The following is a 26,952-nucleotide window of genomic DNA, read 5'->3' as shown; positions in this document are numbered from 1 at the left end:
ATCTGCGTCGTCCCCCAAGCTGTTGAGCTGACGGGCTATCTTTAGAAACGAGCAAGTCCGAACATGTCTGTGGCTGCGGCTCGTCGCTTGCGTCAACAGATGTCGAGTGGATAACTGCAGGTGGCAATGTGGCGTGCTTTGCATTGTTCAAACCATGACCAGACACGCACGTGTGTCGCGGAAATAACACAGGGCAGTTGGAAAGTATCGAACTTGCAACAACATTTACTAAGGTAAGATTTAAGCACATGTGTATGTTCCGGGTAACAGACAACGTTCACCATTCCTGTTAAGCTTACTTCGTCTTGTGCCGCAGATGGCTTCGCGGAGATGCCATTGAGTGGCTGCTTTATTTAGCACGGGAACCAGTCTATTGCATGTGTTTTTAATAATCGAGGATCGGATACGTCGATGCAAGACAAGCCGTGACTTGATAGCGGAAATTTATAACTGACGTGTTTGATCAACGTCCACGTTTAAAAAGTCGCACGTGTCGAAACAGTAACCCAGAATAAGAAAAGTTCCAAAACTTAACAGCAGCTCACTGATGCTGCACCATCCGGACTGACAGGATAGTAAAGTTCTTTGTATATTGTTATTCTGTGATTATATATTGAGCTCTTCATGTCGTATATATCTGGAATTGAAAGGATTTGAAAATTAAGGGCATCATGAGAGGTAAGCACTGGTGATATTTGGGTTTTACGTAATTGATATTCTTGCTCAAACTTAAATGTTCCATGGGGTTTGTACTATGATTATGGTGTGCATGGGGCGTGTGCATGATGGTACCTTTCTGACAAGATAACTGACTGATATTCTTTTTATCTCTCTCTCTCTCTCTCTCACGCATGCACACACACACACACACACACACACACACACACACACACACACACACACACACACACACACTTCCTCCCCCCCACACACTTGTTAAAGGAGGAAGGAGGATAAACTTTTCTCTTTTAGAAAATCAGTTCGAGTAACTCTATCTCACCAGCTATAAACTTTGTCTCAGGGGCAATCCATCCAGTTCTAAGCAGAAGAGACTTTAAAACAAAATGTGTGTGTGTGTGTGTGTGTGTGTGTGTGTGTGTGTGTGTGTTGGCAGTCAGGAAACTATATTCTTTTGTGTGTGTTAATTCCAAGATAAAACATTTTCATTTCACAAATAAAAATGAATGAGAAAATACAATAATTTTTACATTAAAGATCTCTTGTTTTTTAATTGCTATTTAGAGAGTGCTTAAAAAAAGGACAAAAAAAAAAAAAAGAAAAAGAAAAAAGAACTAGGCTCTTCTGTCATGCTCAATACCTCTCTCTCATTCAAGATATGTCTCCTTTTTTTTTTTGTTGGTCTCATTAATACTTTTTGTGTGCTTTGAATGATATTTTTATTCACACACACACACATATATAAAAATTGAGAAATTAAGGTGAAAATTGAGGAACAGGGGAGACCAAGTCTGATTGAGTGATTTATAGAGGTCAGGCTCAGGGTGGCAGCTGCAGTCTGATTTTCTTTTTGTGTGTGTGACCAGCTATCATCTTTGTTAATAAGTTGGGGTTTTTTTTAACACCCCCCCCCCCCCTCCAAAAAAAAGATTTGTTCAATTAGTATTTTGGAGAGAGAAGAGAAAGTGAATTTTTAGGTTATTGTTTTTACATTACTAGTGTTATTGAAGGACACATTAGTAATTACATATTTTAAACTTTCTTCATCATATTGATAATTGGTGACAAAGCCTGTGCTGATTATGTTTCAGTGCTGATTTACTGGGTTATAGGGAATCAGTGATTATTTAGTTATGCTTTTACACTGTTGTCAAAGACAAAATCTGCTTAACATTTCTTATTTTGATTCCATTTTGAAAGGATGGTGAGTTTCCACTTAATTATGTTTTTGATAATTTATCTCCAGGTTTCTGTTTTCACAAGCACATGATGTCAAGCAGCGGTGAATCAAGTGACACTCAGGTTGTACATATAATACAGGTAGGTTTTCATCAGTTAGATATATCATGTGAATTTACCTGCTTTGTGGTTTTGGTGTTGTTGGCATGATACTGGTGGAAGTGGTGGTTTTCTGTGCCATTTTTTCCGTTGATAATTTAAAAACAAAACAAATTATAGCTGTGTTATTTTAGTTGGATATGTGGGCACAGTTGAGGAGACATAATGTTTTTGTTTAGCTAGTGCTGCGTCTTTGTATGTGAGTTTACATGTCATGTATATTTTGCTTTATGTTGTGACTGGTGTTGGTGGGATTTAAAGCAGCAATCATGCCTAGCATTTTGTTATTAATTGATTTGATCAAAAGAGCAAACATTTTACATATTTTTTCAGTGACTTAGGACAAGGGATAGACAGGGATGTGAGAAAACACAGTCAAACATATTTTCCTGACAGAAAATGCAGACTTCTTTGGGGATTTTTGTTTTGTTTTGTTATAGTTGTTATAGTTTTTGTTTTTTGCCTTTGGCACAGTCTTTTCATTGTTGAATGTTTTATGATTTTATCAGATAGAAATATTTCATTTGTCCTTGAGCCATGTGTAAGATTTTTTTTCTTTTTGATAACTGTATCTTGTCTGCTGCCATTCCTGTATTTCTTCCTTATTTCAACAGTTGTATTTTTAGTTTGAATAAAATTGGGTTGAAGTAAAACAAGTGACGATGGACTTCTTTGGTGGCTTTCTGCAAGTCGTACATGTATATGTATGTATGTACCTGGTTTTATAGTTTTAAGTGAAAATGAAAAATGTTCTCTGTGTGGTTGCCATGCACACAACATTGTTCACTCCTGTCTTCTTTCCTGTTTCAACAGTTCTATTTTAAGAATGAACGACATCAGTAAATCAGGGATCTGGTCAATCACGGCAATGTGTGCGGCAACGTGTGCGGTGAAGCAACAGCATTTGGTTGACAGTTTGAACATTGCATTGGCAGAACTTTGCATTTGGTTAAAACACAAGGTGAAGGAGCTTGTGATAGATTGAGGATTTTTTTTTTTTCTTTTTAATAATTTTTTTGAGGCAGTCTTTCCAGTGTTTAATTTTAAATATGGTATGTGACATGTAGTATATCATTATCCTTGCATGTTGTTTGCTACTCAGTCTGTCTGCTGTTATATCTGGGGTGTTTTTTTAGAGGGGGTGGGGGGGGGGGGTTGATTTTTTTTTTTAATGATAATTGTATTTTAACATTATTGCATAATGATTATATCTTTTTTTTTGTTATGTAATCTTTTTTCATATCTCTGATTATGTTTTTCTTTAGATTGTAATGCGGTTGATTACCTCTGTGTGTGTGTGTGTCTGTGTGTGTGTGTAGATGGGATCTAATACAGCAGTCACACTTGGCATAAAATTCAGAAGTTCCATCTGTTTGATCATCATAAGTGTGGGATGCTGTTCTCTCAACAGAAAATGAGACAGTATGTAGAGGACTGAACTGAATCGAGTGACGGCAGACTTCCATTGTGGTTTGCCTTGAGTCACATAGTGACGTACCAGTTTTATAGTTTTTTTGCGGGGAAAATGAAATCCATCCTTCTCCCATGCGCTTTCCACATGTTGCGGTGCAGAAAGCATTTTTTCGCTGTCCAAGTGGTTGCCTTGTGTGAAGCATTGTTCAGTGTCGCTGTCTGCTGGCAGTCCTGTGGTCTGTCTTGTTTCAACAGTTCTATTTTTAGACTGAACAAAATCGGTAAATCCGGGATCTGGCCAATCACGTTGAACATGTGAACATGTGCAGTGAAGCAACAGCGTTTGCTCAGCAGTCTGAATCTAGTTGTGACAGTTTGAGTTTGGTTTAAAAGAAAGGAGCTTGAGAGAAGTGTTTTTGAGGCAGTCTTGCCAGCATCAAAGTATGGTATGTGACATGTTGAAGTATGGCTTGTGACATAGTGTTTATTGTTGCATGTTATTTGCTAGTACTCTTTTGTGGTCTGCTTGTGTATCAGTGTTTTTTGGTGTGTGTGTGTTTTTTTTAATGTGTTTTGATTTTTGTTAATGGTTATTATTTGTTTATGACAGTAGTTTAACATTATTTTCTCTCATTTTTTTCAAATGTCATCATTTTCAGACTCTTGGAATAATTTTTGTGTTGTCTTTAGATTGTTTTGCAGTTGATTACCTTTGTTGTCCCTTCTTTATGAGAGAGAGAGAGAGGGAGAGAGGGGAGGTGGAGAGAGAGAGTATGTGTGTGTGTTTGTGTGTGAGTGTGTGTGTGTTTATGTAGTGGGATCTTCTAAATACAGCAGTCACACTTAGCATACATTTCCTTAGTTCCATCGGTTAGATCATCATAAGTGTGGGATGCTATTCTCTCAGCAGTAAAGGAGAGAGGATGCAGAGGGTTGGAACTGAATCAAGTGACAGCAGACTTCCTTGCTGGTTTGCCGTGAATCACACAACCAGTTTTATAGTTCTTTTGCGGGGAAAATGAAATCTGTCCTTCTCCCATGCGTTTTCCACATGTTGCGGTGCAGAAAGCGTTTTTCGCTGTCCAAGTGGTTGCCTTGTGTGAAGCATTGTTCAGTGTCGCTGTCTGCTGGCGCTCCTGTGGTCTGTCTTGTTTCAACAGTTCTATTTTTAGACTGAACAAAATCGGTAAATCCGGGATCTGGCCAATCACGTTGAACATGCGAACATGTGCAGTGAAGCAACAGCGTTTGCTCAGCAGTCTGAATCTAGTAGTGACAGTTTGAGTTTGGTTTAAAAGAAAGGAGCTTAAGAGAAGTGTTTTTGAGGCAGTCTTGCCAGCATCAAAGTATGGTATGTGACATGTTGAAGTATGGTTTGTGACATAGTGTTTATTGTTGCATGTTATTTGCTAGTACTCTTTTGTGGTCTGCTTGTGTATCAGTGTTTTTTGGTGTGTGTGTTTTTTTTAATGTGTTTTGATTTTTGTTAATGGTTATTATTTGTTTATGACAGTAGTTTAACATTATTTTCTCTCATTTTTTTCAAATGTCATCATTTTCAGACTCTTGGAATAATTTTTGTGTTGTCTTTAGATTGTTTTGCAGTTGATTATCTTTGTTGTCCCATCTTTATGAGAGAGAGAGAGAGAGAGAGAGAGAGAGAGTTTATGTAGTGGGATCTAAATACAGCAGGCACATTTAGCATACATTTCCTCAGTTCCATCAGTTAGATCATCATAAGTGTGGGATGCTATTCTCTCAGCAGTAAAGGAGAGAGGATGCAGAGGGTTGGAACTGAATCAAGTGACAGCAGACTTCCTTGCTGGTTTGCCGTGAATCACACAACCAGTTTTATAGTTCTTTTGCGGGGAAAATGAAATCTGTCCTTCTCCCATGCGTTTTCCACATGTTGCGGTGCAGAAAGCATTTTTTCGCTGTCCAAGTGGTTGCCTTGTGTGAAGCATTGTTCAGTGTCGCTGTCTGCTGGCACTCCTGTGGTCTGTCTTGTTTCAACAGTTCTATTTTTAGACTGAACAAAATCGGTAAATCCGGGATCTGGCCAATCACCATGATGAACAGGTGCCGTGATGCATCAGTGTTGGCTCAGCAGTTTGTATCTAGTTGTACTTCACAGTTTGGTTGATAGGCAAGAGAGTTTTGAGAGGTTTGCTCAGGGATTTTTTTTTTTTTTTTTTGGCTTTGAGGCAAGTCTTCTTATCAGTGTCTAACTAGGGAATGTATTCTCTTGTTACACTTGCTCTGTGTGAATGTCTCTGGTTCTTTCTGTCTTCTTCAAGTTCACTGCATCTTTCTATATACATGTATTGTGTCTTATCTCTGTGTGTGTGTGTGTGTGTGTGTGTGTGTGTGTGTGTGTGTGTGTTCATTTGTGTGTATGTATATGTGTGAGAGATTCAGACTCAAGACTTTGTAATGGCATATTGATATCTTTTGTTTTGATGCTGTGAGATCTTGGAACAGAAAGGATTGGGAATACCTGCAAATATGGCTTTTCTAAAAACTCTGATGATGTTAGCTACTCTGAAGGAAGTCTGTTCATACTGTTCTCCAAGCTTGGTGAGTTGTAGTATATGTATACATACCTAGGCCTGTCTCATGAGATATATATAACCTTACACACTTGTAAACTGCTGTGAAAGTTTACTGAGCATACCCCCCAAATCTCATTAGTATCATCACTGAATCATTTGTTATTAGCATCAATGATTTTTACTGGAATGCCTAAGGTTAAACTCAAATAATATTGACCCTTTTTTCCTGTGTTCTGATCAGTGACCTGAAGTAGTGTGTGTGTGTGTGTGTGTGTGTGTGTGCATATATATGTGTGTGTGTGTATGTGTTCGTGTCTATTTGTGTGAATGCAGGTGTGAGGCACATGTGAGCGCATGCGTGTTTACTCAGCAATATATGTACAGTAATATAGAATTTTAAGTAGCAAGCAGTTAGTTTGCAGTGAAGTTGATTTTGCACAAGTTAAGAACAGTGCCTGCAGATGACTACTGGATCAGTGGATGATGTACATTTTATGAAACATTGTTGAAACTGAATTTTAATGATGATGAAAATATTTATAAACATGAGGAAATTTATAGGAACTAAGTTGGCAATCCAAACAGAATCAAGAAAGAAGAAAAACTTAATGAGAAAACTTTTTTTTGTGGAATTGGTTTGAAATGAAATGAGTAGATCAGTTTAGAGTCCAAGGAAAACATTACATAAAAAAAAATATAGAAATTTGCGTGCAGGGTTCCACCCCACATGGATACATTAGCAACGACATCCTTATTTTTCTTTTCAGAGACTTCCTTTGAAAACAAGACCAAAACAAAACAAAACAAACAACCCTGCTTAACACCTTGACTCCTACTGACAGGTTTATTCACCAGTGAAGGTTTTGTCACCTCACTGAGGTAAAGTCAGAATTTAACCTATGTGTCAGGATGTCAGTCACCATTCTGTATAAAGACTGTCATCATGGGACTGCATTACTTTTGTTCAGCAAAATCAATGACACCATTAATAAGTGCACAAAAAGAAAAAGTAGTGATTGCTGTTCAAACTCATGCCCTGATCTCATTTCACCAGGGTTCAGCAGTCAGGGGGTTAATATAGCTTCTGAAAATGTATGATATCTCTCTCTCTCTCTCTCTCTCTCTCTCTATATATATATATATATATGAGGTTCCGTGTGCATCATGCACTTAGAGCATGTTGAAGAACCCACAGCAACAAAAGGGTTGTTCCTGGCAAAATTCTGTAGAAAAATCCACTTTGATAGGAGAAACAAATAAAACTGCATGCAGGAAAAAAATACAAAAAAATGGGTGGCACTCTCAGTGTAGCAACGCGCTCTTCCTGGGGAGAACAGCCCAAATTTCACACAGAGAAATCTGTTGTGACAACAACAAAAAAAGAAGAGAAATATGAAATACAAAATGTATATCCCACTGATGAGTAACCTAGTTTTTGAACAAATTCTGCTGGTGATTCAGTTGATTATAAATACAGCACAGCCCTTTCCATCACTGTCAAAACCTTCATATTATTATTAAACACACACACTTCCAGTTCAGTTTACTAGTCCCTAAAAAATAGAAAATAAATTTTTAAAAAGAAGTAGAAGAAAAAAGCACACACTATATCAAGTGGCTTTGGGTGATTGAAGAGGACTGTAGATAAGAGTGGAGATGTTCAAACAGGGTCAGGGGAGGCAACGGAAGGAAGACAGACAAACCATGTGTGATGCATGTTATGACAAGTTGGTTTGATAAAGACGTCTGTGCTGGATATGACCCATTGAACAGGGGCTGAAGCCTGAGAGTGCTGGCTGGCTGGGAAAAGTGCCATTATCATAAAGGCTGGAACTGTGCCAGTCTGACTGGGCAGACATGTAGAGACACACACACACACTTAGATTTTTTTTTTCCCCACCCTCAATATTGTCCTGCCGCTGAGTGTATGCCGGTGTAACAGCATCAAACTACCCCCACCCCCACATCCCCGCCCCGAGCTGTTTTACGTCTATCTGGGCTAGCATCGAAAGACCCTGGGGTCACTTGCGGCCAGTAGAGATCATCCTTCCCCTTGTCGGAAATTACCCCCATTCGATGGGTTTTATTAAGCTATTGAAAAAGGAGAGTGGGGGGGGGAAAGTTCTAAGCTACCTTTACTAACCCCCACCCTTTCTAGCTCCTTCCTCTCAGTTTTATCTTGAAAGCAGCAAATGCGTGGGGGTTCTACTTTGATGGCCTATATTAAATCTAACTTGGCTAAATTTATCCCCGAGAGTCATTTCTGAAATGATCTCTATGTCTGTTAGTATTAAAAGGGGGGTAAAATCCAAGTGGTGGTGAGTGGGTCAGTTCTATTTGCATTTTACCCTGTGGGTCATTCGAGGCTAGTCTTTATTTTGATCCCAGTGTTAACCTGGGCTAGACAGATTTAATTCTGGGGTAAAAACCTGAGGGTGCACAAATAGGCTGATACACCGTTTGGTGCCGGTGCCACTTGCGCTTTGTTTGCTGTGGGAGAGGGGGAGAAATTTGCTCGGCAGTTTGTCGGAGGGGGTGGGGGTGGGGGGGGGTTAGAGAACCCTCATGCAGTCTGTGATCGCTGCTCCCTGTCTGAGAGCTGCACTTTTGTGCCGGTGTGTCGGCAGTGCAAGTCTGCGTAGTAGATTCAGGGTTTGTTGACGTTTGTGCCAAAGGTGAGCCTTGGTTTAGTCTAGCTGGCTCATACAATGATCTGTCACCAGTCGCTTTGTTATTGATCATGAACTGAAGGCAACTGATTGTTTTGTGGGCCAGCCTGTGTCAGGATCTTCGTAGAAATTCTGTGAGTGTATTGGTTTGTTTTTCTATTATTGCGTGGAAAGGTCAATGCTGTTTATAGTTAGCGATGTACTGTTCTATTTAATTGGGTTTTTTTTGTGTGTGTGGAGTTTTAGAAAAAAGAGAGGGGGAGTGAGGGCGAGTGAGAGAGTCTATTGCTTTCTGTTACACTGTTATTATTACTCACATCATCATTCTTTTCTGTATTAGATTATATATATATATATATATATATGTGTGTGTGTGTGTGTGTGTGCTGTGGAAAGTGTATGTATGAAAAGTTTTCTGTATTAGATTATATATTTATTATTATTATTTTTATATATACATTAATATATGTATGTGTGTGTGTGTGTGTGTGTGTGTGTATGAAAGACTGAATGGTATTTTTTAGGATGATTGAAAATATGCCAGTACTTCAGGGTGGGGGAAAGGTGCAGTGTTTATTTTGATAGAATGTGTACACTAGGGAGTGGAGTAGCCTTCCAGTGACAAACTTCTGCTTGTCCTTTGCATTGTGTACCAGACTGAGAGGTATGTTACCACACCAGTTGTATGGGTAGTGAAGAAAAACGACATTTTTTTTCTGTGTCACTTCCCCACTGACCTGTCAGTAAACTGGGTATATGTTGATAACATGCAGTTGTTGTAAAACTAATTTATTTTGATATATGGTTATTTTGACTTGATTAGAGTTAACCCATTTAAGGTAAATACTGTGAATGTGATGGACATACTTGTGTCAGTTAAGATTTTTGGTGTAGCAGCTGTAACGGTGTTAAAGTGCGTTTGTAATATTCAGTGATTTTTTTTTTTTTTTTCTATATTGTGTGTTGCTGTTGTGGATTTATTTGAATGAATGAATTGACATAAAATTATTACGCACATTCAGGTTTATATCCAGACATGTTCACAGCGCAGTGTTTATTTTGTTGTTGTTTTATTTATTTGTTTGTTTTTTTTCGTTGTTTTTTTTGTGTGCTGACTACCAATGTCCAATAAAAGAATAATGTACTATTTTTAAACATGTTAATAACATTGTTCCACTTTATCTGGTTAGCTGTGTGTAAGCAGTTTTTGCCAGGTCATCAGTAGTGCGCCCTTATTTGGATATCATACTTACGGACAGAAGAAGAGGAAAGTAGTTTGGGAGTGTTACTGATGTTTAGATTTTTTTATTGGCTGTGTTCCTTCAGGCTTTTTTTGCCCCAGTCAGATTGTGTGCGCCACAGGCTAGGTTGTTTGTGGAAAAATGTGATATGGTTTAATATTTCTCAGTTGATGATTTCTGTATGTTTTACCAAATGTTCAGAGGACTTTGTGTCTTGTTGCTGTTTGACGTTGGGTAACAGGACAAAACAGTAAGAACCAGAACAAACGCTCATGTGTTTTTGTGGCTGGGAACATAATGGGATGTATGGGCTTGTATGCCTTTGAGGTGTTCTCTGTCATAACTACGGCTGACAGATGAACGGAGGCATTGTCTTTGTTGGCCTGCCAGAGCATGACAGGTACATGTCAGTACAATGGTCAAAGTTCCGTCTGTGGTGTGAAGAACCCGCACACCTGCCAACTGTCCCCCCCCGCCCCCCACCCCACCCCACCCCCTTCTCCGAAACCAAGCTAGACCCAAGGCAAGCAAGTGGTCCACCACCTGAATTACCTTCTCCCTCCCTCTTGTTTATCAGTGAATGTCTGTGTTTATGAATGTGCATGGGGGTTATGTATTGCCAGGTTTGTGGGGGAAACAGGGATCAGCTGTGACTGTCAAAGTCATTTCACATTCTCACACTTTTTTTGATAAATTAGTGATTGTTTACCATTGTTGAAGCCGTAGTAAGTATGGCATTTTATTCTATTTTAAAATGAATTTCATTGTTTGATTCTTTCTTTGATTCTTTTTTTTTTCTTTCATTTTTTTTTAGGGAGGGGGAGTTAAAACTTGTCATCACATGCTTTTTTTATGTATCATTCAGGATATGTCATTTCCTGAGCTGAAATAGGTTAAAAACTAGTTGTTCGTTGGCTTTTAAAAAAAAGAAAAAAAGTATTATTTAATGATGAGAAAATTGTTCACTTTGTATCATAGATAAGTCTGACATTTTGGAAGAGAGCCTAATGGTACGATTTAACTCTTTTTTTCCCCCCCCTTCCTTCTTTTTTTTATCAAATTAAAAGGTGGTGGTTTCAGGCATAATCCATGCTAAGCTTCATAACCATTCTGATGACATTCAGCGCCCTGTCAAACAAAGAGAGAAAGAAAAGGAAGGAAGAAAAAGGAGGGGGAGAGAGAGAGAGAGAGAGAGAGAGAGAGAGAGATCCAGACAAACAAAGGAAAGGGAATGGGAGCAGGAGGGTGGGACAGACAAAGTGAGCTAACACCCAGCTGGTTATTGAACACTGCGTCAACGCCAGTCTTGACTGATAAAGGGGCGGGTGGTGGTGTCACTTTCAATGCAGTGCATGATCGGACTTGATAGAGACAGAGGGCTGGGTGGGAGGGAGGGAGGGTTGGGGGTGTGTGTGTGTGTGTAGAGGTGATTAATCGGAAGCCTCGGAACAAAGGCAAGGGTTCGGCAGACATGACAGAACTGGACACAGCCCCCACAGCAGAGGGCTTTTGATCTGGCGTCACTGCTTGTCACGACATAAAACAGGGGTTTATTTATGTGTGTCATCAGCCCTGTTATCAGAACTTGTTGCCCGACTGGACGCTGCCATTTGTGGTGGCTGAAGTCATGCAGTGTCATGTTCTGAACGTTTTGCAAAAGTGGTGCTGATAGCTGGTGGGAAGATCTGAATGTTGCACTTGTGTGGAAGGGACAAAAGACATCAAATTGTGTTAAGTGTTAGTTTATTTATTAGTTTTGTTTGTATGATAGTTTTTATCTTCTTTGTGGGGGAGGTGTGGGGGGGCATTTCCACTTGTTTTTTTTTTGGATGCATTTGTGTAGAACGTAAAGTAAAAAAAAAAAAGCACACCAAAAAACAAGCAACAAACCAAAAACAAAAAAAAGTGTGTGTGTGTGTGTGTGTGTGTTTAAAGCTATTGAGTTGTTCCTTTGTTATTGTTCATTTATTTATTGTAGATTGACTACAATCAGCGAAATAAATAAATATATATATATATATATATATATATATATATATATATATATATATATATATGTGTGTGTGTGTGTGTGTGTGTGTGTGTGTGTTTACATCTTTCTCTCTCTCTCTCTGTGGTACATATAGACACATTGCATGTTAGAGTGCTTTCAGTGCAGATACATGGCAAGTTTGAGTGTTTTTGATAATTGTTCAATGGGCTGAGGAGCAGGCAAGCTTATAAAATGTTGAAGAGACAAGGAGAAGTACAGACCTGGTTGACACTGTCGATCGACCAACTCCCTGAGCTTAAGGGGAAGCGAACGTACAGTGTTTTTTTCTCTGCCCAGACTTGTGGAGAAAAGTCATTGTTCTCGGGGGGGAAGGAAGGGGAGGGGTGTTTGGGTGGGGTAGGGAGGGAGTGGGAGGAAGGGTGGTGGTAGTAGTGGTTGTTGGATGGCTCTTCCGCTATCTGCTTCATTACCGCCCGAGCTAATGATGGGAGGCCCGGTGATCGAACCCTGGGGGCAATCAGAGCTTGATCAGACTTGCAGCGGGCGGCCCTATTGATTATTTATCAGCCGTGCTGGTGTGGTGGTGGGGGCAGGCAGGAAAGGGGAGATGGCTGTGGTGGTGGTGGTGGTGGTGGGTGACACAGTGATTGAGTGGCATTGTGTGGGTGAGGGTGTGCATCTGGGCTGTGTCAGGTAACCACGGTTGTTTGTTTTTTTCTGCTGCTGTGCAGGTGATCGAGAGAATGGCACAGAGAGATAGAGAGAGAGAGGGCAACAGAGATAAATTTATTTAAGAAGAGAATAGAGAGAAAAGGGGAAGAGAACAGTGAAATAAAGGAACAGACAGACAGACAGACAGACAGTCACTTAGTGAGAGAAAGAAAAAAAGATTTGTTACTGTTGTCAGGTGATTGTTCTTGTTCAGTGGGAATATTAATGTATAGCTTGTATTGTTTTTGTGGCAATTATCTCTTGATGTTTGATGGTACGGGAGATACTTGTTTACAAGTATTATTCTTGTAGTACACCACAGTCACAAAAACTAATCACACTGGAAGAACTAAAAAAAGAAAAAAAGCATACGCAAGTTAATGTATGATAATAGCTATTCCTGTGTACAGGCACGCTGGTTCAGGACAGTAATTAATTACTGATAGGCAGCGATAAGGGATAATGAAGGGCTCAGCATATCAGCTAATTATATAGTTGACAGCAAAACATGTTTCAGCATGGATCCTTTGCACATTGATCACTTCAATCATCTGTCTTGTGTGATAAAAGTCACAAGGCCATGTTGGGTCCGAGTGTAGGTTAGCCATCTGCATATGCCAACCCCCCCTCACCCCCCCGTTTTTTTTCTCTCTTTTTTTTTAAACACATGTTGCTCAGAATGTGTGAATCAGTCCACATGCTTTGATGCCTCTTTGAAACTGAAACTGTGTCGGGCTGGTTATTTTCAGTGAGTGAGAAAGAGGAAGATTGGAGATGTTTAAGTTGTGTGTCGCAAGTCCTGCATGAACTCTACTTCCACCTTTGCACTGTCATCAGCTGCAGTTTACAGACTTCCGTAAAATTTCCTTTTAGTTGGGGTTTGTTGGACAAATAGGAGGATTCTGGTCTTCACTGGCCTGTTGTGTGCGTTGCAATACATTGTTTGAGGTTGTGTCTGTGTGTGTGTTAGAATACTGTCTTAAGTTGGGTTTGTGTGTGTGTGTGTGTGTGCATGCATGTGGACACTTGTGTACGTGCATGCATGCACAAGTAAGAATACTCTGTCTTAAGTTGTTGTAAGTTGCGTGTATGTTTGAATACTCTGTCTTAAGTTGTGTGTGTCCAAATCCTGTCGTGTTTGTTAGAATACGATGTCTCAAGTTTTGTGTGTTAGAATACTCTGTTTTAAGCCTTTCACTCCCAACTGTGGTTTTAGCAGTGATTCAGGGGTCATGACATAATCAACAATCACATGATAATGGACATTTTGCAAATGGTGACTACCTTGCAAAGTGTTTGAAGCAATTTCTCATGCTTTTTGTGGTTTCATAAAGCAAAATGTTGCTGAGCTTGTCAACATGGCTGCCAGGACATACAGTGCAGAAGAGGTGGCTAAGATTTTGTTCAATTTGCCGCACAGCGATGACAGTAGCGACTGTGAAAACATGGTAGGAAATGAAAGCAGTGATCACGTAGATCCTGTTAATGTTTATATAATTACTGTTTTCTCACTTGATTTCACTCTTGTCGTCATGATCTGTGTGTTCCAGCCTCCGGCAGTCAGCATAGGTGCCAGCAGCATCAGCACAGAGAACAAAGACATGCAGCCGTCAGGGATAGGAGAAGGGGCGGAGGTGTGCACAGTGGGCGGAGTTCCCCACCTGGTTGTGGGTGTGCACCCTCTCCCCGCCACTCACCACCCCTGTCACCAGCCAGACTCTGCCTCCTCCTCCTCCTCCCAGCAGTACTCAGTGGAGGAGCAGATCACCACTGTCCGCATCCCCATGGTAATGGTGTTAGATAGTGGTTGATAGGTTAAAGGTCCGTCCCCATGGTAATGGTGTTAGATAGTGGTTGATAGGTTAAAGGTCCGTCCCCATGGTAATGGTGTTAGATAGTGGTTGATAGGTTAAAGGTCCGTCCCCATGGTAATGGTGTTAGATAGTGGTTGATAGGTTAAAGGTCCGTCCCCATGGTAATGGTGTTAGTGGTTGATAGGTTAAAGGTCCGTCCCCATGGTAATGGTGTTAGTGGTTGATAGGTTAAAGGTCCATCCCCATGGTAATGGTGTTAGATAGTGGTTGATAGGTTAAAGGTCCGTCCCCATGGTAATGGTGTTAGATAGTGGTTGATAGGTTAAAGGTCCGTCCCCATGGTAATGGTGTTAGATAGTGGTTGATAGGTTAAAGGTCTGTCCCCATGGTAATGGTGTTAGATAGTGGTTGATAGGTTAAAGGTCCGTCCCCATGGTAATGGTGTTAGATAGTGGTTGATAGGTAGTGGTTGATAGGTTAAAGGTCCGTCCCCATGGTAATGGTGTTAGATAGTGGTTGATAGGTTAAAGGTCCATCCCCATGGTAATGGTGTTAGATAGTGGTTGATAGGTTAAAGGTCCGTCCCCATGGTAATGGTGTTAGTGGTTGATAGGTTAAAGTTCCGTCCCCATGGTAATGGTGTTAGATAGTGGTTGATAGGTTAAAGGTCCGTCCCCATGGTAATGGTGTTAGATAGTGGTTGATAGGTTAAAGGTCCGTCCCCATGGTAATGGTGTTAGTGGTTGATAGGTTAAAGGTCCATCCCCATGGTAATGGTGTTAGATAGTGGTTGATAGATTAAAGGTCTGTCCCCATGGTAATGGTGTTAGTGGTTGATAGGTTAAAGGTCCGTCCCCATGGTAATGGTGTTAGATAGTGGTTGATAGGTTAAAGGTCCGTCCCCATGGTAATGGTGTTAGATAGTGGTTGATAGGTTAAAGGTCTGTCCCCATGGTAATGGTGTTAGTGGTTGATAGGTTAAAGGTCCATCCCCATGGTAATGGTGTTAGTGGTTGATAGGTTAAAGTTCCGTCCCTATGGTAATGGTGTTAGATAGTGGTTGATAGGTTAAAGGTCCGTCCCCATGGTAATGGTGTTCGTGGTTGATAGGTTAAAGTTCCGTCCCCATGGTAATGGTGTTAGTGGTTGATAGGTTAAAGTTCCGTCCACATGGTAATGGTGTTAGATAGTGGTTGATAGGTTAAAGGTCCGTCCACATGGTAATGGTGTTAGATAGTGGTTGATAGATTAAAGGTCTGTCCCCATGGTAATGGTGTTAGTGGTTGATAGGTTAAAGGTCCGTCCCCATGGTAATGGTGTTACTGGTTGATAGGTTAAAGGTCTGTCCCCATGGTAATGGTGTTAGATAGTGGTTGATAGGTTAAAGGTCCATCCCCATGGTAATGGTGTTAGATAGTGGTTGATAGGTTAAAGACCCACTTTGTTTCCACATTTCCAGATACAAACACTCCACAATCATCTGCTGCTCTTTGTCTGTGGACCTTGCATTTGGAGCAATGTTTTCCTCCTGCTGCCCCCCACCCCTCCCACTTTCTGTGCGTGAAAGGGAGTCAGGGTGTCTGGGTCAAGTTTCATCCAAAGGAGTACATGTTTTGTGAAATTTCAGTGCATTTTTGTTTGTTGTGGAATGCAGTGGTAAAATGACGACAGATGTTTATGCATTTGTGTACATTCCATCCCCACCTTCTCTCTCTCTTTCTCTGTCTCTCCTCTGATCAGTGTGTGTGCTTCCTTCTTTGAAAAAATGTTACAGCCATAATGCTTTTGCCATTGTCATTTGGTGTTGTGCAGCATAGATCCTATTTGGGGTAGGGACGAGATGAAACAAAGCACACAAGTACTTATCTGTTACTCTCGGAAATAATAGTTTTGTTTTCTCTTTTCTTCTTTCTCTCTCTGACCCCCCTCCCTCTCTCCACCCTCCCTCCTCCCTCTCTCTGTCTGCCCCTCCCCTCCCCCTTCTCTCTCTCATGTGCACAAAATGCATGACCAGGAGAAGTGCTGTGTGTTTCAGAGGCGCCCCACTTCAGCGTTCCTGGAGATACTGCATGAGGTTGGAGCCCATGGGGAGGTGTTCACCATGGGGGAGGTAACATCGCCATCAGGCTGCTTGTCTTCTCTTATAACTTGAGGATCATGGTCATAGTCAAACTTTTGTATGTTTGAATAATGATAATGACTGTGAAATATTTGAAAATATTGATGGTAATTACAATACATGACTGTGAAATATTTGAAAATATTGATTGGTAATTACAATACAGATAATAATACTAGTAACAGTAAAACGTTAACCTGTTCACTGCCTACATAATGGGTTAACCCTTCATATTGTAGTCATGGCCTTATTGCCTGTGTCAGGCTTTCTCAGAATTTTCCTTCAGTCAGAAAGACAAATAAGCGTCATAACTGTTGTCCAACCCAGAAGAAGACAGTATTTCAAGTCGTAAGAAAAATGAACACAGGCGTGGTCTGTACCTCAGTGCATTGACAAACTGCCAGTACAGTCAGCAGTTGAAGCAATCTATTACACACACACACACACACACACACACACACACACACACACACACACAGAGCAAACAACTAGCAACTTTGGTCAACTTCAAGCTAGCGAAAGTGCATATGATGGCCAAGATTATACAACATTGTTGTGAGATACATACAGTGGTATGGCACAAGTCCCACAAGCCTGAAAACGTTGAAAAACTTGTGTGGAGTGTGGGGTGTGTGGTCAAGGTTGTGGATGTGGGAAAGGGAAAAGGCAGGGTGGCACGAGAACATCAAAGGAATGCCGCCAAAAAAAGGAAGAAGATGAGGGAGAGGGAGGAGGAGGAGGAAGAGGGGAGAGTAGGAAATTTGATGACTGCAATTTTGAAATTGTTCCAAGATGTGTGTAGTGTGATAGTTTTGATTGTTATTTTAGTTCAGTTTCAAGACCTTGGGTGCTTGAACTTCATTTGGCAGGTTTTCTTTGTTTGTGTGTTTGTGTGTGTGTGTGTGTGTGTGTTTTGTGAAACATTGACAGGTGATTTTTATGCATCAAGAAACATAAAATTAGATAATTATGATATATGTCGTTGTTCAGCTAGCTCAGAATCACAATCTGTACATCCAGTATTTTCAGAATTGCTTTCAGTTGCAAGTTGTCAGTTGCCTTTAAGAAAAAAATCCAACAAATCATGGTTTCCACACTCAGACAAAAAATATAACCTGTAGGCTGTAGAACTTTCTGTGGTTATACCCATTTTCATTGAAAAGTCCCTGGCAGAGGCCCTGCAACAGGAGTTATGTTTCCCTGGCAGTGAACGGGTTAAATGATAATAATATAATAATTGTAAAAATGATCAAAGCAGTAATGAAACATCTGGGTATAGAAATGATAATGATAACAGAAAAGAAACATTTATATGAAAATAATAACAACAACAACACATTTTGTAAAGAGTACTCCTCTGGTATGATTTGATTGTGTGTGTGTGTGAGTGTGTGTGTGTGTGTGAGTGTGTGTGTGTGTGTGTGTGTGTGTGTGCTCATATTCATTCTTTTAGATGCATAGCTAATGTATTTATTTTGTTTAGATTTGTTTCAAATTGAGTATCTTGGGACGTATTTGACACAGGGTTCTCACATAGTAATTGGATCTGGAAAAGTCTGGAAAAAAAAAAGGGAGAGAACCATTTTCAGGGCTGGAAGAGTCTTTAGTTTGTCTTTCAGGGATCTGGAAAAGTCTGAAAAAAAAAAAAGAGAGAGAACCATTTTCAGGGCTGGAAGAGTCTTTAGTTTGTCTTTCAGGGATCTGGAAAAGTCTTAGAATTTTAACAAAATCCTTGACTGGCACTATTGAACAAAGAGATTAATTTGTATATATAAAAAAAGCAATAGCAACAACAACAAAAAGCCCACAAACAAACAAAAAGTTGTGAAAGTTGAACATTGATACAGTACCAATCTCACATTGATACAGTACCAATCTACCAATCTCACATTGATACAGTACCAATCTCACATTGATACAGTACCAATCTCTCTCTTTATTGCCAGTCTCTTTCTTCATCAGTCTAGCAGATGGATTTTTTTTTTTCAGTTTGGCTTTGTTTTTATATGGAAAAAAAATCAGTCTGGTAAATGGAAACGGTGTGGAAAAGTATAGGATACTGTTTGGTCTCATGTGTAGGTACTCTGTAATGACATAAATTTGATATAAACAACAACAGCACAAAATGTGTGTGTATGTTGTCCCACAGATATATATATATATATACACACTTTAAGGCCTGACTAAGCTCGTTGGGTTATGCTGCTGGTCAGGCATCTGCCTTGCAGATGTGATGTAGCGTATATGGATTTGTCCTGAACGCAGTGACTCCTCCTTGAGATACTGAAAGTGAAAGTGTCGTGCAGATAATCCTCCATGTGAAGAACTACATCATCCGGCACCAGCTGTACGACGCCAGGGACCCCCGTTTAGTGCACTGCCCCAACAACCCGCTGGGCCAAGTGTTGCAGGTGGACCGCTTCACCATCAACCAAGCTGTGTCAGTGATTTCATATGTCTGTGTGTTTGCTGGGGGGAAGGGGGGAGGTGGGGGAGAAGGGAGTAGGTGGGTGTTTGTGTATGTGTGTGTTTGATCATAATGAACATCTTATTCAGTGCTTTTGGTCAGATAGACTTTGAAACGCTTCATGTTTAAAAAAAAAAAAAAAAAAGAAAAAGAAAAAAAAGAGTTGAACTATGAATGCCAAAATAATATTTATCGATTTACTGTTAAAACTGCATAGGTGGTAAGGCCTAGTGTTGATTCAGCACCTTCACTGCAAGGACTTGAGACAATCCAAGGTTTTACACTCAGGTTCTCAGGTTTTATTGTTTTAATACTTAGCATATTTGAAGGACTGGTAAAGTGTCAGCAAAGTAAGTGTGTATGTTTGTGTGTGTGTGTGCATGTGTGTGAGTGTGTGTGTTTGCTGATCATTTTTTGTTAACTTTCAAATTGTTTCATTTTGATTAATCCTCAGTAAAAAGCTTGTCACATTTTTGCTGATGATTTATTTTGTGCAGAAATTTCAGAATTGTGTGTTTACCATTGGTACGTCAACAGAATGATAGCACATTATTTGCTGGTTGTTTGCAGGTCTCTTTTCATGAAGCACACATACCCTGTTCCCGATTCGTGCATCCGCATCAGACGGCAGCTTGTGAAGAAGGCCGTGGGTGCTGAAGGTGCCAGTGCAGCTGGTGTTCCACAGGTGTGTGTGACGTTGGCTTCGCTGCTTTTGTGACATTCCATTTTCACAGTCTGTGGTGTGTGTTTAGTGCCCCTGTTAGGGATTTTGTGAACCGATCCTTTTGAAAAATCAGCCTTTTCAGTAGAGATTTTGAAGACAAGTCTTTTCATGTTTTTCCCACGATGATGAACAATAATACTCAGCAAAACCCATCACAGCAAAACTGATTTCCAGGACAAAACAGAAGATATAAAAGAAATTCTATTTAGAAAGATCTGGGCTATGGTTAGGAGAAATGGCAGTAAAACTAAGTCTTATTATGATTATGATTATTATTATTATTATTTATTATTATTAGTAGTAGTAGTAGTAGTAGTATGATGCCAGATAAGTTCATATCTTTTCTGACATGAATGTTGAAACAGAATCAGGTGTTGGACTTGATCCAGTGTTCACCAGTGATCAGAATTCAGAGCCCTGTTTTCAGCACGGTGTTGTGACCTAGGGAAAGACACTTCCATTTTCCTCACTCCACCCAGGTGTGAATGGGTCCTGACTTCCACTGGGAAAGGTTCAAAGGGATGGAAAGATAGGGTTGGGCCAAGCCCTAGACACAGTGAATATGAATTTACTGCTTTAAACTTGTATGGGACTGGTAACCTGTCAACCTTTAACTCACTCAGTACGGCCAGTCCTCTCTTCTCCTCTACACAGACCCCTCGGATGTCCAGTGGGTGTCTGAATGACCCAACCTTTAGCTTCCGTCGTCAGAACTGTGGTATTCTTTGTCAACGTTCACCTCTTCAGTATAAGAGCCTTCCGCTTGCAATATTTTGATGATGGCAACTGGGGTGAAACGCTGTTAACGTCGTCTCTTTCGCTGTCCGTATGGAGAGAGTTAAGGCTTGTGATGTTGACTGGTGGGTCCCTGCAGGAGGGGAGTGGTGTGACCTCCACAGTGACCAGCACCACAGACAGCCAGGCAGACAGGCAGGACGGCGCCACAGCGGCTGGTGTCAGGAGAGAGGGAGGAGGAGGGGGTGCAGGTGGCAGCTGTCATCAAAGTCACCCCGGCAACAGACAGAAAGGTGTGGTGTGTGGGGTGATTGGGTTGGGGCTTTTGTTGTCATTTCTTGTGTTACATACATGCGGTCGAAAGACACATTTTCGTTTTTATGGACAGGTAAAAGTTGTCTTGTGTGCTTCATGAGGAGGTGTCATTAATGATGGGGACACAGGAGTAATGTGTGTGTGTGTGTGCATGCATGCTGTATGTGTGTTGTGTGTGAGTGTGTTTGTGTGGTGTGTGTAAGTGAGCATGTGTGGATAATGTTTTGTTTTGTTAATGTTATATATCTCATTTCACCCAGACCTGATCACACTTACAGATCCCGCCCAACACTGACATGGGTTACAGGGTCTTGAACATGTGTTTTGATGTTCTGCATGTGAATGCACATGAAGGGGTGAAGGCATTAGCATGTCTGCACTTAAATTAACCTGGGAGACTGGATAAATCTTCACCCTTAAACCACCACTTGCAGCTTAAATTTGAACCCAGAAAGGAAAGACCGGTAGTCTGATCTCTAGACTGTGATGCCTTCCCTTTGATGTTAACCTGTACTGCACTGAATCTTTTCACACCAAATGACACCACACATACACACACATGACATCCACTGAAGCTGACAAAACGTTTTCTCAAAATCTAATCTTTTTTCATGTTTTTCCAGTAACCGTTATTGTGGAACAATCTGTATAATCACATTGTTGCCACTGAAGGAACACTTTACTATTTAAAAAAAACAACTCATTTGATGGACATTGAAAGATTATAACTTAATATTAAATTACTCAGTTAGAATCTATCTATTCCATTAGCAAATGCACACCCAGAATACAAAGGACAACACAACAGCATGTCATTGTACATATTCAGGGAAAAGGCTGAAGAAGCCAGTAAGTGGTATATATCTTCTTCTCCCTTAACTCTGTGAAGTGTCACGGTGGCATCGCACAGGACTGCCGACCAGATTCCTCCAGGTCTGTTGTCAGTGTGTCAAGGTCTGGGTCTCTGTAAATGGTGTCCATGTCCATTCTGCAGTGTTGTCAGTCATCTGTCCCCCTCTGTTTTCCACCATCAACAACAGTTCATTGGAGGATTGTTTTAGCAAGGCCAGGAACAGTGTATGATGTGATAGCAAATCATTGTGCACGGGTGTGACGTGGTTGATTTCAGAGGAAGGTGTGGGGTGTGAGGGGGGAGGCAGGACGTCAGTGAACATTGAGTACGGGGATGAGGTGGATGGTGCCACACCCCTCTTCCAGGTCAACATGGCCACCACCACCACCACCAGCAGCAGCAGTCAGTCCTCCCAGCTGCCATTGTCTCAGGTAAGACCAACAGGCGTTCATTTGCTGGCGCCTATCCCAGGAAAGGGTCTGTTAGTATCACTGTTGATATTTAATGCAAGATCATATAGATCAGAAAATTCATACCTATTCACCATTCAGGTACTCCTACAAGTGCATTCTCTCTCTTTTCATCTGAGTGCCTGTTTTTTGTGCGTGTGTTTTTTGTTTTGTTTTGTTTTTTGCTTTTGCTTTTGCTTTCACTTGCGCATTGATACTGACAGGCATATGTCAGTCTCTGGAGACTGTTGTATTGTGCTCTGCATGCGTGTGTGTATATATATGTGTCTGTATGTACGTATATGTGTGTGTATATATATGTGTGTGTACGTTTGTGTATCTGCAGACAGACACACACACCGGACTGTAATCCCTGTTCCCTGTCGTTCCCCCAGGCCCCAGAGGAGGACAGTGTGTCGGTGCAGTACGACTCTGACCACTTCGCTGTGGAGTATGAGCTGGAGTCCAGTGACCACCGCTCCGAGTCGGAGCACAGCTCTCCCAGTGCAGCAAAGGTAAGAGACACAGCTGTCATTGACGTCAGCAAGGTCTGACCAGCATGTTTGGCGTATGCATAGATCAGGCTGCTGCTTTGTGAAACGTTTTCCCTCATGGGGGGAAGAGTATTTGGATCAGTTCACACACTCTGACACCTCCGTATAAAGTGAAGTGAAACTGGAGAAAATGTTTGTGTGTAAGTGGGGTGCAGGATGTGTGTGTGTGGGGGGTGTTGTGTTTTGTGTGTAAGTGGGGTGCAGGATGTGTGTGTGTGGGGGGGGTGTGTTGTGTTTTGTGTGTAAGTGGGGTGCAGGATGTGTGTGTGGGGGGGGTGTTGTGTTTTGTGTGTAAGTGGGGTGCAGGATGTGTGTGTGTGGGGGTGGTTGTGTGTGTATGTACGTGTGTGTTTGTGCGTCAGTGCAAGCATATGTGAGAGTGTGTGTGCAAGCTTGTTTATGTGTGTAGGTGTGTAGGGGAAGGAAACTGTGCATGTGTGTTTGAGTGTACATGTCCGTGTGAGAAAGTGTTTTGTGTGTGTGTGTGTCCATGTGAGAGTGTGTACAGGAAAGAAAAGCATGTCTTGATTTGCATTTGTCCTGTATTGATGCCTCAAGTTCAGGGGGGGGGGGGGGGGGGGAGAAAGAAAAAAGATTTGAACTATGAGCTTTTTATTTTTCAGAATAAATTTGGTGCTTTTGGGAAATGGATAATCCAGGTCTGTATTGCTCATTGATGTCAGGTGTAGCATTCCAAGCACATGTCTGTTGTGGCTAATGTGTAATATATGTGAATATACATGTTTTACTTAGTGGAACCATTACTTTTGTGTTGATTGATTCTGAGCAATTTTCAATTTGTGTTTTTTCCGTCAGGACTTTGTGGTGGTGCAGAAGGAGAGTGACGTGGAGTTCTGGGCTGACTACAGTGAAACAGAGACCAGCTCCGACACAGAGCTAGGGGATGCTGTAAGTTTCTTTCTTTTTTTTTCTCTTTCTTTGTGTTTTGGTTTTGGTTGTGGGCTGCAACTTCCGTGTTCGCTCATATCTGGTAATGGGCTTTTATGTAGCCTGCCATTAGGCAGCCATATTCCATTTTCAGGGGTGCGCATGCTGGGTTTGTTGATATTTCCATAACCCGACGAACACTGACATGGATTACGGGATCAGTTTCAGATGTGCTCTTGTTTATGTGCACCCAGATTCAAACACTCCATAGTCGACTGCTGCTCTTTATCCATCTGTGGAACAATCTCCCTCTTTTGTTATTTCAGATCTCTGTACTCAGCTCTTTCAAGCCTGGCCTGGAAACCCACCTCTCTCCAGAATAGCTTCTTGCTCACTGTCTTTCCAAGCATAGTTCCTCAAACCTTCAGTATACATGTATTTCTAAGTTTTGTCTTTCCTTCCTGACTTTGATTCAGGGTTATGCATGCGTGTGAATGTCTGGTGTGTGATGTGCCTTGATCTGTTTACGCACAGGATTCTGCACAGTATGAATTTATTTTCTTCTTCTTCCTCTTCTTCTTGTTTCCTGTGGTTTGGAAGAATCTGTTCACATGAACAAGTCTTTGGAACTTCAGCACGTACTGTGGTTATTCCTTTTCTGTGCACGGTTGTGTGAACACTGCAAAGTCTTGCTGTGCTTTCATTGTTGTTGTTTTTTTTTCTATACTGTTGACAGGACACTGGTTCGGCGCTAGTACCACTGCTTGAAAACTCATTCTGAACGTTTCCTGGCTAAGCAGATAGCGAAAATGAATGTGTCAAAAGTGTATTAACAGACATATGTATAGATGTGTCACAAGTGTATTAAACAGACATATGTATATTGGGTTGTTGTTTTTTTATCACAACATATTTCTCCATGTGCAGCACCACCCATATATATATATATATATATATATATTATAGATCAAGAGAGAGAGAGAGAGATTAATACTTGTTTTACAATTAAAACAGATTTGTTCAACAGATTTTTGCCACAAGCAACTCTTTAGATATTGTGGGTTCTGTTATATGCGATTACTGCATGCTTCACAAGATTTATCTCTTCTAACCTGAATGACTAGCACCCAGACCCCTGCTAAGGGCTAGTGGAAGGAGGAGTAAAAACCTTGGTCTGTACATGAGACTTGAACCTGTGGACACTTGATTCCTAGTTGGATGCATTATCACCAGGCCTCCGCTCCTTCAGTTTCAGTTTCAAGGAGGTGTCGGTGTGCAGACAGATCCGTATATGCTACACCACATCTGCTGTAAATAAAGATACAGAAAACTTTGAACGGGCAGCAGCAGATGCCTGACTCTCATAAACTTTGAACGGGCAGCAGCAGATGCCTGACTCTCATAAACTTTGAACGGGCAGCAGCAGATGCCTGACTCTCATAAACTTTGAACGGGCAGCAGCAGATGCCTGACTCTCATAAACTTTGAACAGGCAGCAGCAGATGCCTGACTCTCATAAACTTTGAACGGGCAGCAGCAGATGCCTGACTCTCATAAACTTTGAACAGGCAGCAGCAGATGCCTGACTCTCATAAACTTTGAACGGGCAGCAGCAGATGCCTGACTCGTAAACTTTGAACGGGCAGCAGCAGATGCATGACTCGTAAACTTTGAACGGGCAGCAGCAGATGCATGTCTCGTAAACTTTGAACGGGCAGCAGCAGATGCATGACTCGTAAACTTTGAACGGGCAGCAGCAGATGCATGACTCGTAAACTTTGAACGGGCAGCAGCAGATGCATGACTCTCATAAACTTTGAACGGGCAGCAGCAGATGCATGACTCTCATAAACTTTGAACGGGCAGCAGCAGATGCCTGACTGTCATAAACACATTGTGCTGGTCAGGCCTGGAGAGCCTGCCCTAGCTTTGTGTATAACATTAACATAAAAACTACTAAAAGTGAAATAAAATAGCAAGATGAAATAAAACAGATAAGTAAACAGAAGAATATGTAGTGAAGGGAAAGATGCACAGAAGGCCCAGCCCAGAGTTGTGACTGACAGCTGTGTGTTTCCCCTGTGACAGGACAAGTGGCGGTGTGAGCAGTGCCACACCTCCAACACACCTTTCTACCGCAACTGCAGCCGCTGCTGGGTGCTGCGACCTGGTTGGCTGCCAGACTCCAGCCTCCCCTCCTCCTCCTCCTCCCCCTCCCTCTCCCTCCCCCTGCCCAGGGACCCTTGCAGCTCTCGCCGCAGGCGCTACGCCGCGACAACGTCCAATGATGAACAGACACCAGACCCCAGCCATGGCAGCAGGTGGCGCTCAGGAGAGTCAGCCAAGAGGCGGCGGATCAGGGTCGTGTCAGCGTCATCGTCAGAACGCAGCTCGGAGTCATTAGTGTCGCTGTCTGATGATGATGACGACGACACACCCAGCACATCTGCTGCTGCAGCTGCTGACAAAAGGAGAGGTGATGCTCCAAGCACGTCCATGGGGGAAGGGAGGGACGATTCTGGAATGAGCAGCATGGCGCAGGGCTCCAGCCAGGAGACCCAGGGTGCCGACAGCTCCTCCCAGAGCCGGCCAACAGACCTGCCCCCCACCCTCACCCCCAGCCCCAGTTCCACGGATGACCGGCGCAGGCCGGGCGGGGGGAAGGTCAGGGGAGGCGTTGTGGGTGAGGAGTGCCTCGTGTGCGCCAGTCGGCCCAAGACAGGCTGCATCATCCACGGCAGCTCTGGCCACCAGGTGTGCTGCTACCGCTGCGCCAAGCGACTGTGGCGCCAAGGTCAGCCCTGCCCCTGGTGCCGCCGCCCCATCCAGAAGGTCATCAAGAACTTTGTGTTGTGAACCCACAAACATGGTAGGGTGGGGGGTGGGGGGGGTCCTGTGTGATAGATCTGATCTGGTTTCTGCTGGTGTTGGGTTGTGGAGGGGGTGGAGGTGATCATAGTTTTGTTGTTGTTATTTCTGTGTTTCCCAAGCCTGCTGTGTTGGAGGGAATTGGGGGTGGGGGTGGGGGGGTGGAGGAGTAGAGATGAAAGATGTGATGGTGGAAATGCTTTCATAACGATATATTTTATCTATGATGGTGAAGACGTCTGTTGGTACACGATGCATGTGTGGAATTCTGGTGTGCATGCATGTATGTGACTGCATGAGTGTGTAGTTTTAATCAGTTTTTATCGGTTTCTTTGTGGTTCATGAATCAAACACCAGCTTAGCTTACCAACTCAGTGAAATGTTTCTGATAATTTCCCATATTTAAAAGTCATGTTCATACCATTTTTTGAAAGAAAAAAAGGGAAAATTAAAGTCTAGGGACCCCCCCATACCCCCTCCCCCTACCAAAAAAAAGCATCCTCAGGGAGACGGGGCAAACAGTTAGTCAGCATGATACCCGTGTTGTTGGAGGTGTGTGTGTGCCGTACAA

The 26,952-nt window shown here is 41.9% G+C and overlaps 1 protein-coding gene across 4 annotated transcripts in view; it reads left to right on the top strand.

Annotated features, from left to right (window-relative positions):
• Positions 1-26,486, top strand: part of LOC143283397 (E3 ubiquitin-protein ligase Mdm2-like) — a 26,524-nt gene extending 38 nt beyond the window's left edge. Inside the window, exons 1-11 of one of the 4 annotated variants that reach the window (XM_076589609.1) lie at positions 1-233; positions 1,925-1,998; positions 14,146-14,382; positions 16,445-16,519; positions 18,835-18,968; positions 19,566-19,680; positions 20,594-20,747; positions 21,899-22,053; positions 22,467-22,586; positions 23,442-23,534; positions 25,602-26,486. The exon at positions 1-233 is cut by the window's left edge and continues 38 nt beyond it. In XM_076589609.1, coding sequence (XP_076445724.1) covers positions 1,945-1,998; positions 14,146-14,382; positions 16,445-16,519; positions 18,835-18,968; positions 19,566-19,680; positions 20,594-20,747; positions 21,899-22,053; positions 22,467-22,586; positions 23,442-23,534; positions 25,602-26,369 — 1,905 coding nt within the window. In that variant the 5' untranslated portion in view covers positions 1-233; positions 1,925-1,944 and the 3' untranslated portion in view covers positions 26,370-26,486. Of the gene's footprint in view, positions 234-517; positions 679-1,924; positions 1,999-8,548; positions 8,785-14,145; positions 14,383-16,444; positions 16,520-18,834; positions 18,969-19,565; positions 19,681-20,593; positions 20,748-21,898; positions 22,054-22,466; positions 22,587-23,441; positions 23,535-25,601 lie in introns of those variants that run through there. The other 3 variants (XM_076589608.1, XM_076589611.1, XM_076589610.1) reach the window with 3 other exon arrangements.
• Positions 26,487-26,952: the final 466 nt, after the last annotated feature.

The sequence above is a fragment of the Babylonia areolata genome, chromosome 6, assembly GCF_041734735.1.
Source record: "Babylonia areolata isolate BAREFJ2019XMU chromosome 6, ASM4173473v1, whole genome shotgun sequence".
NCBI lineage: Eukaryota > Metazoa > Mollusca > Gastropoda > Neogastropoda > Buccinidae > Babylonia > Babylonia areolata.
Note: the sequence above shows the minus strand (reverse complement) of the source record. Positions and strands in the feature narration are given on the sequence as shown.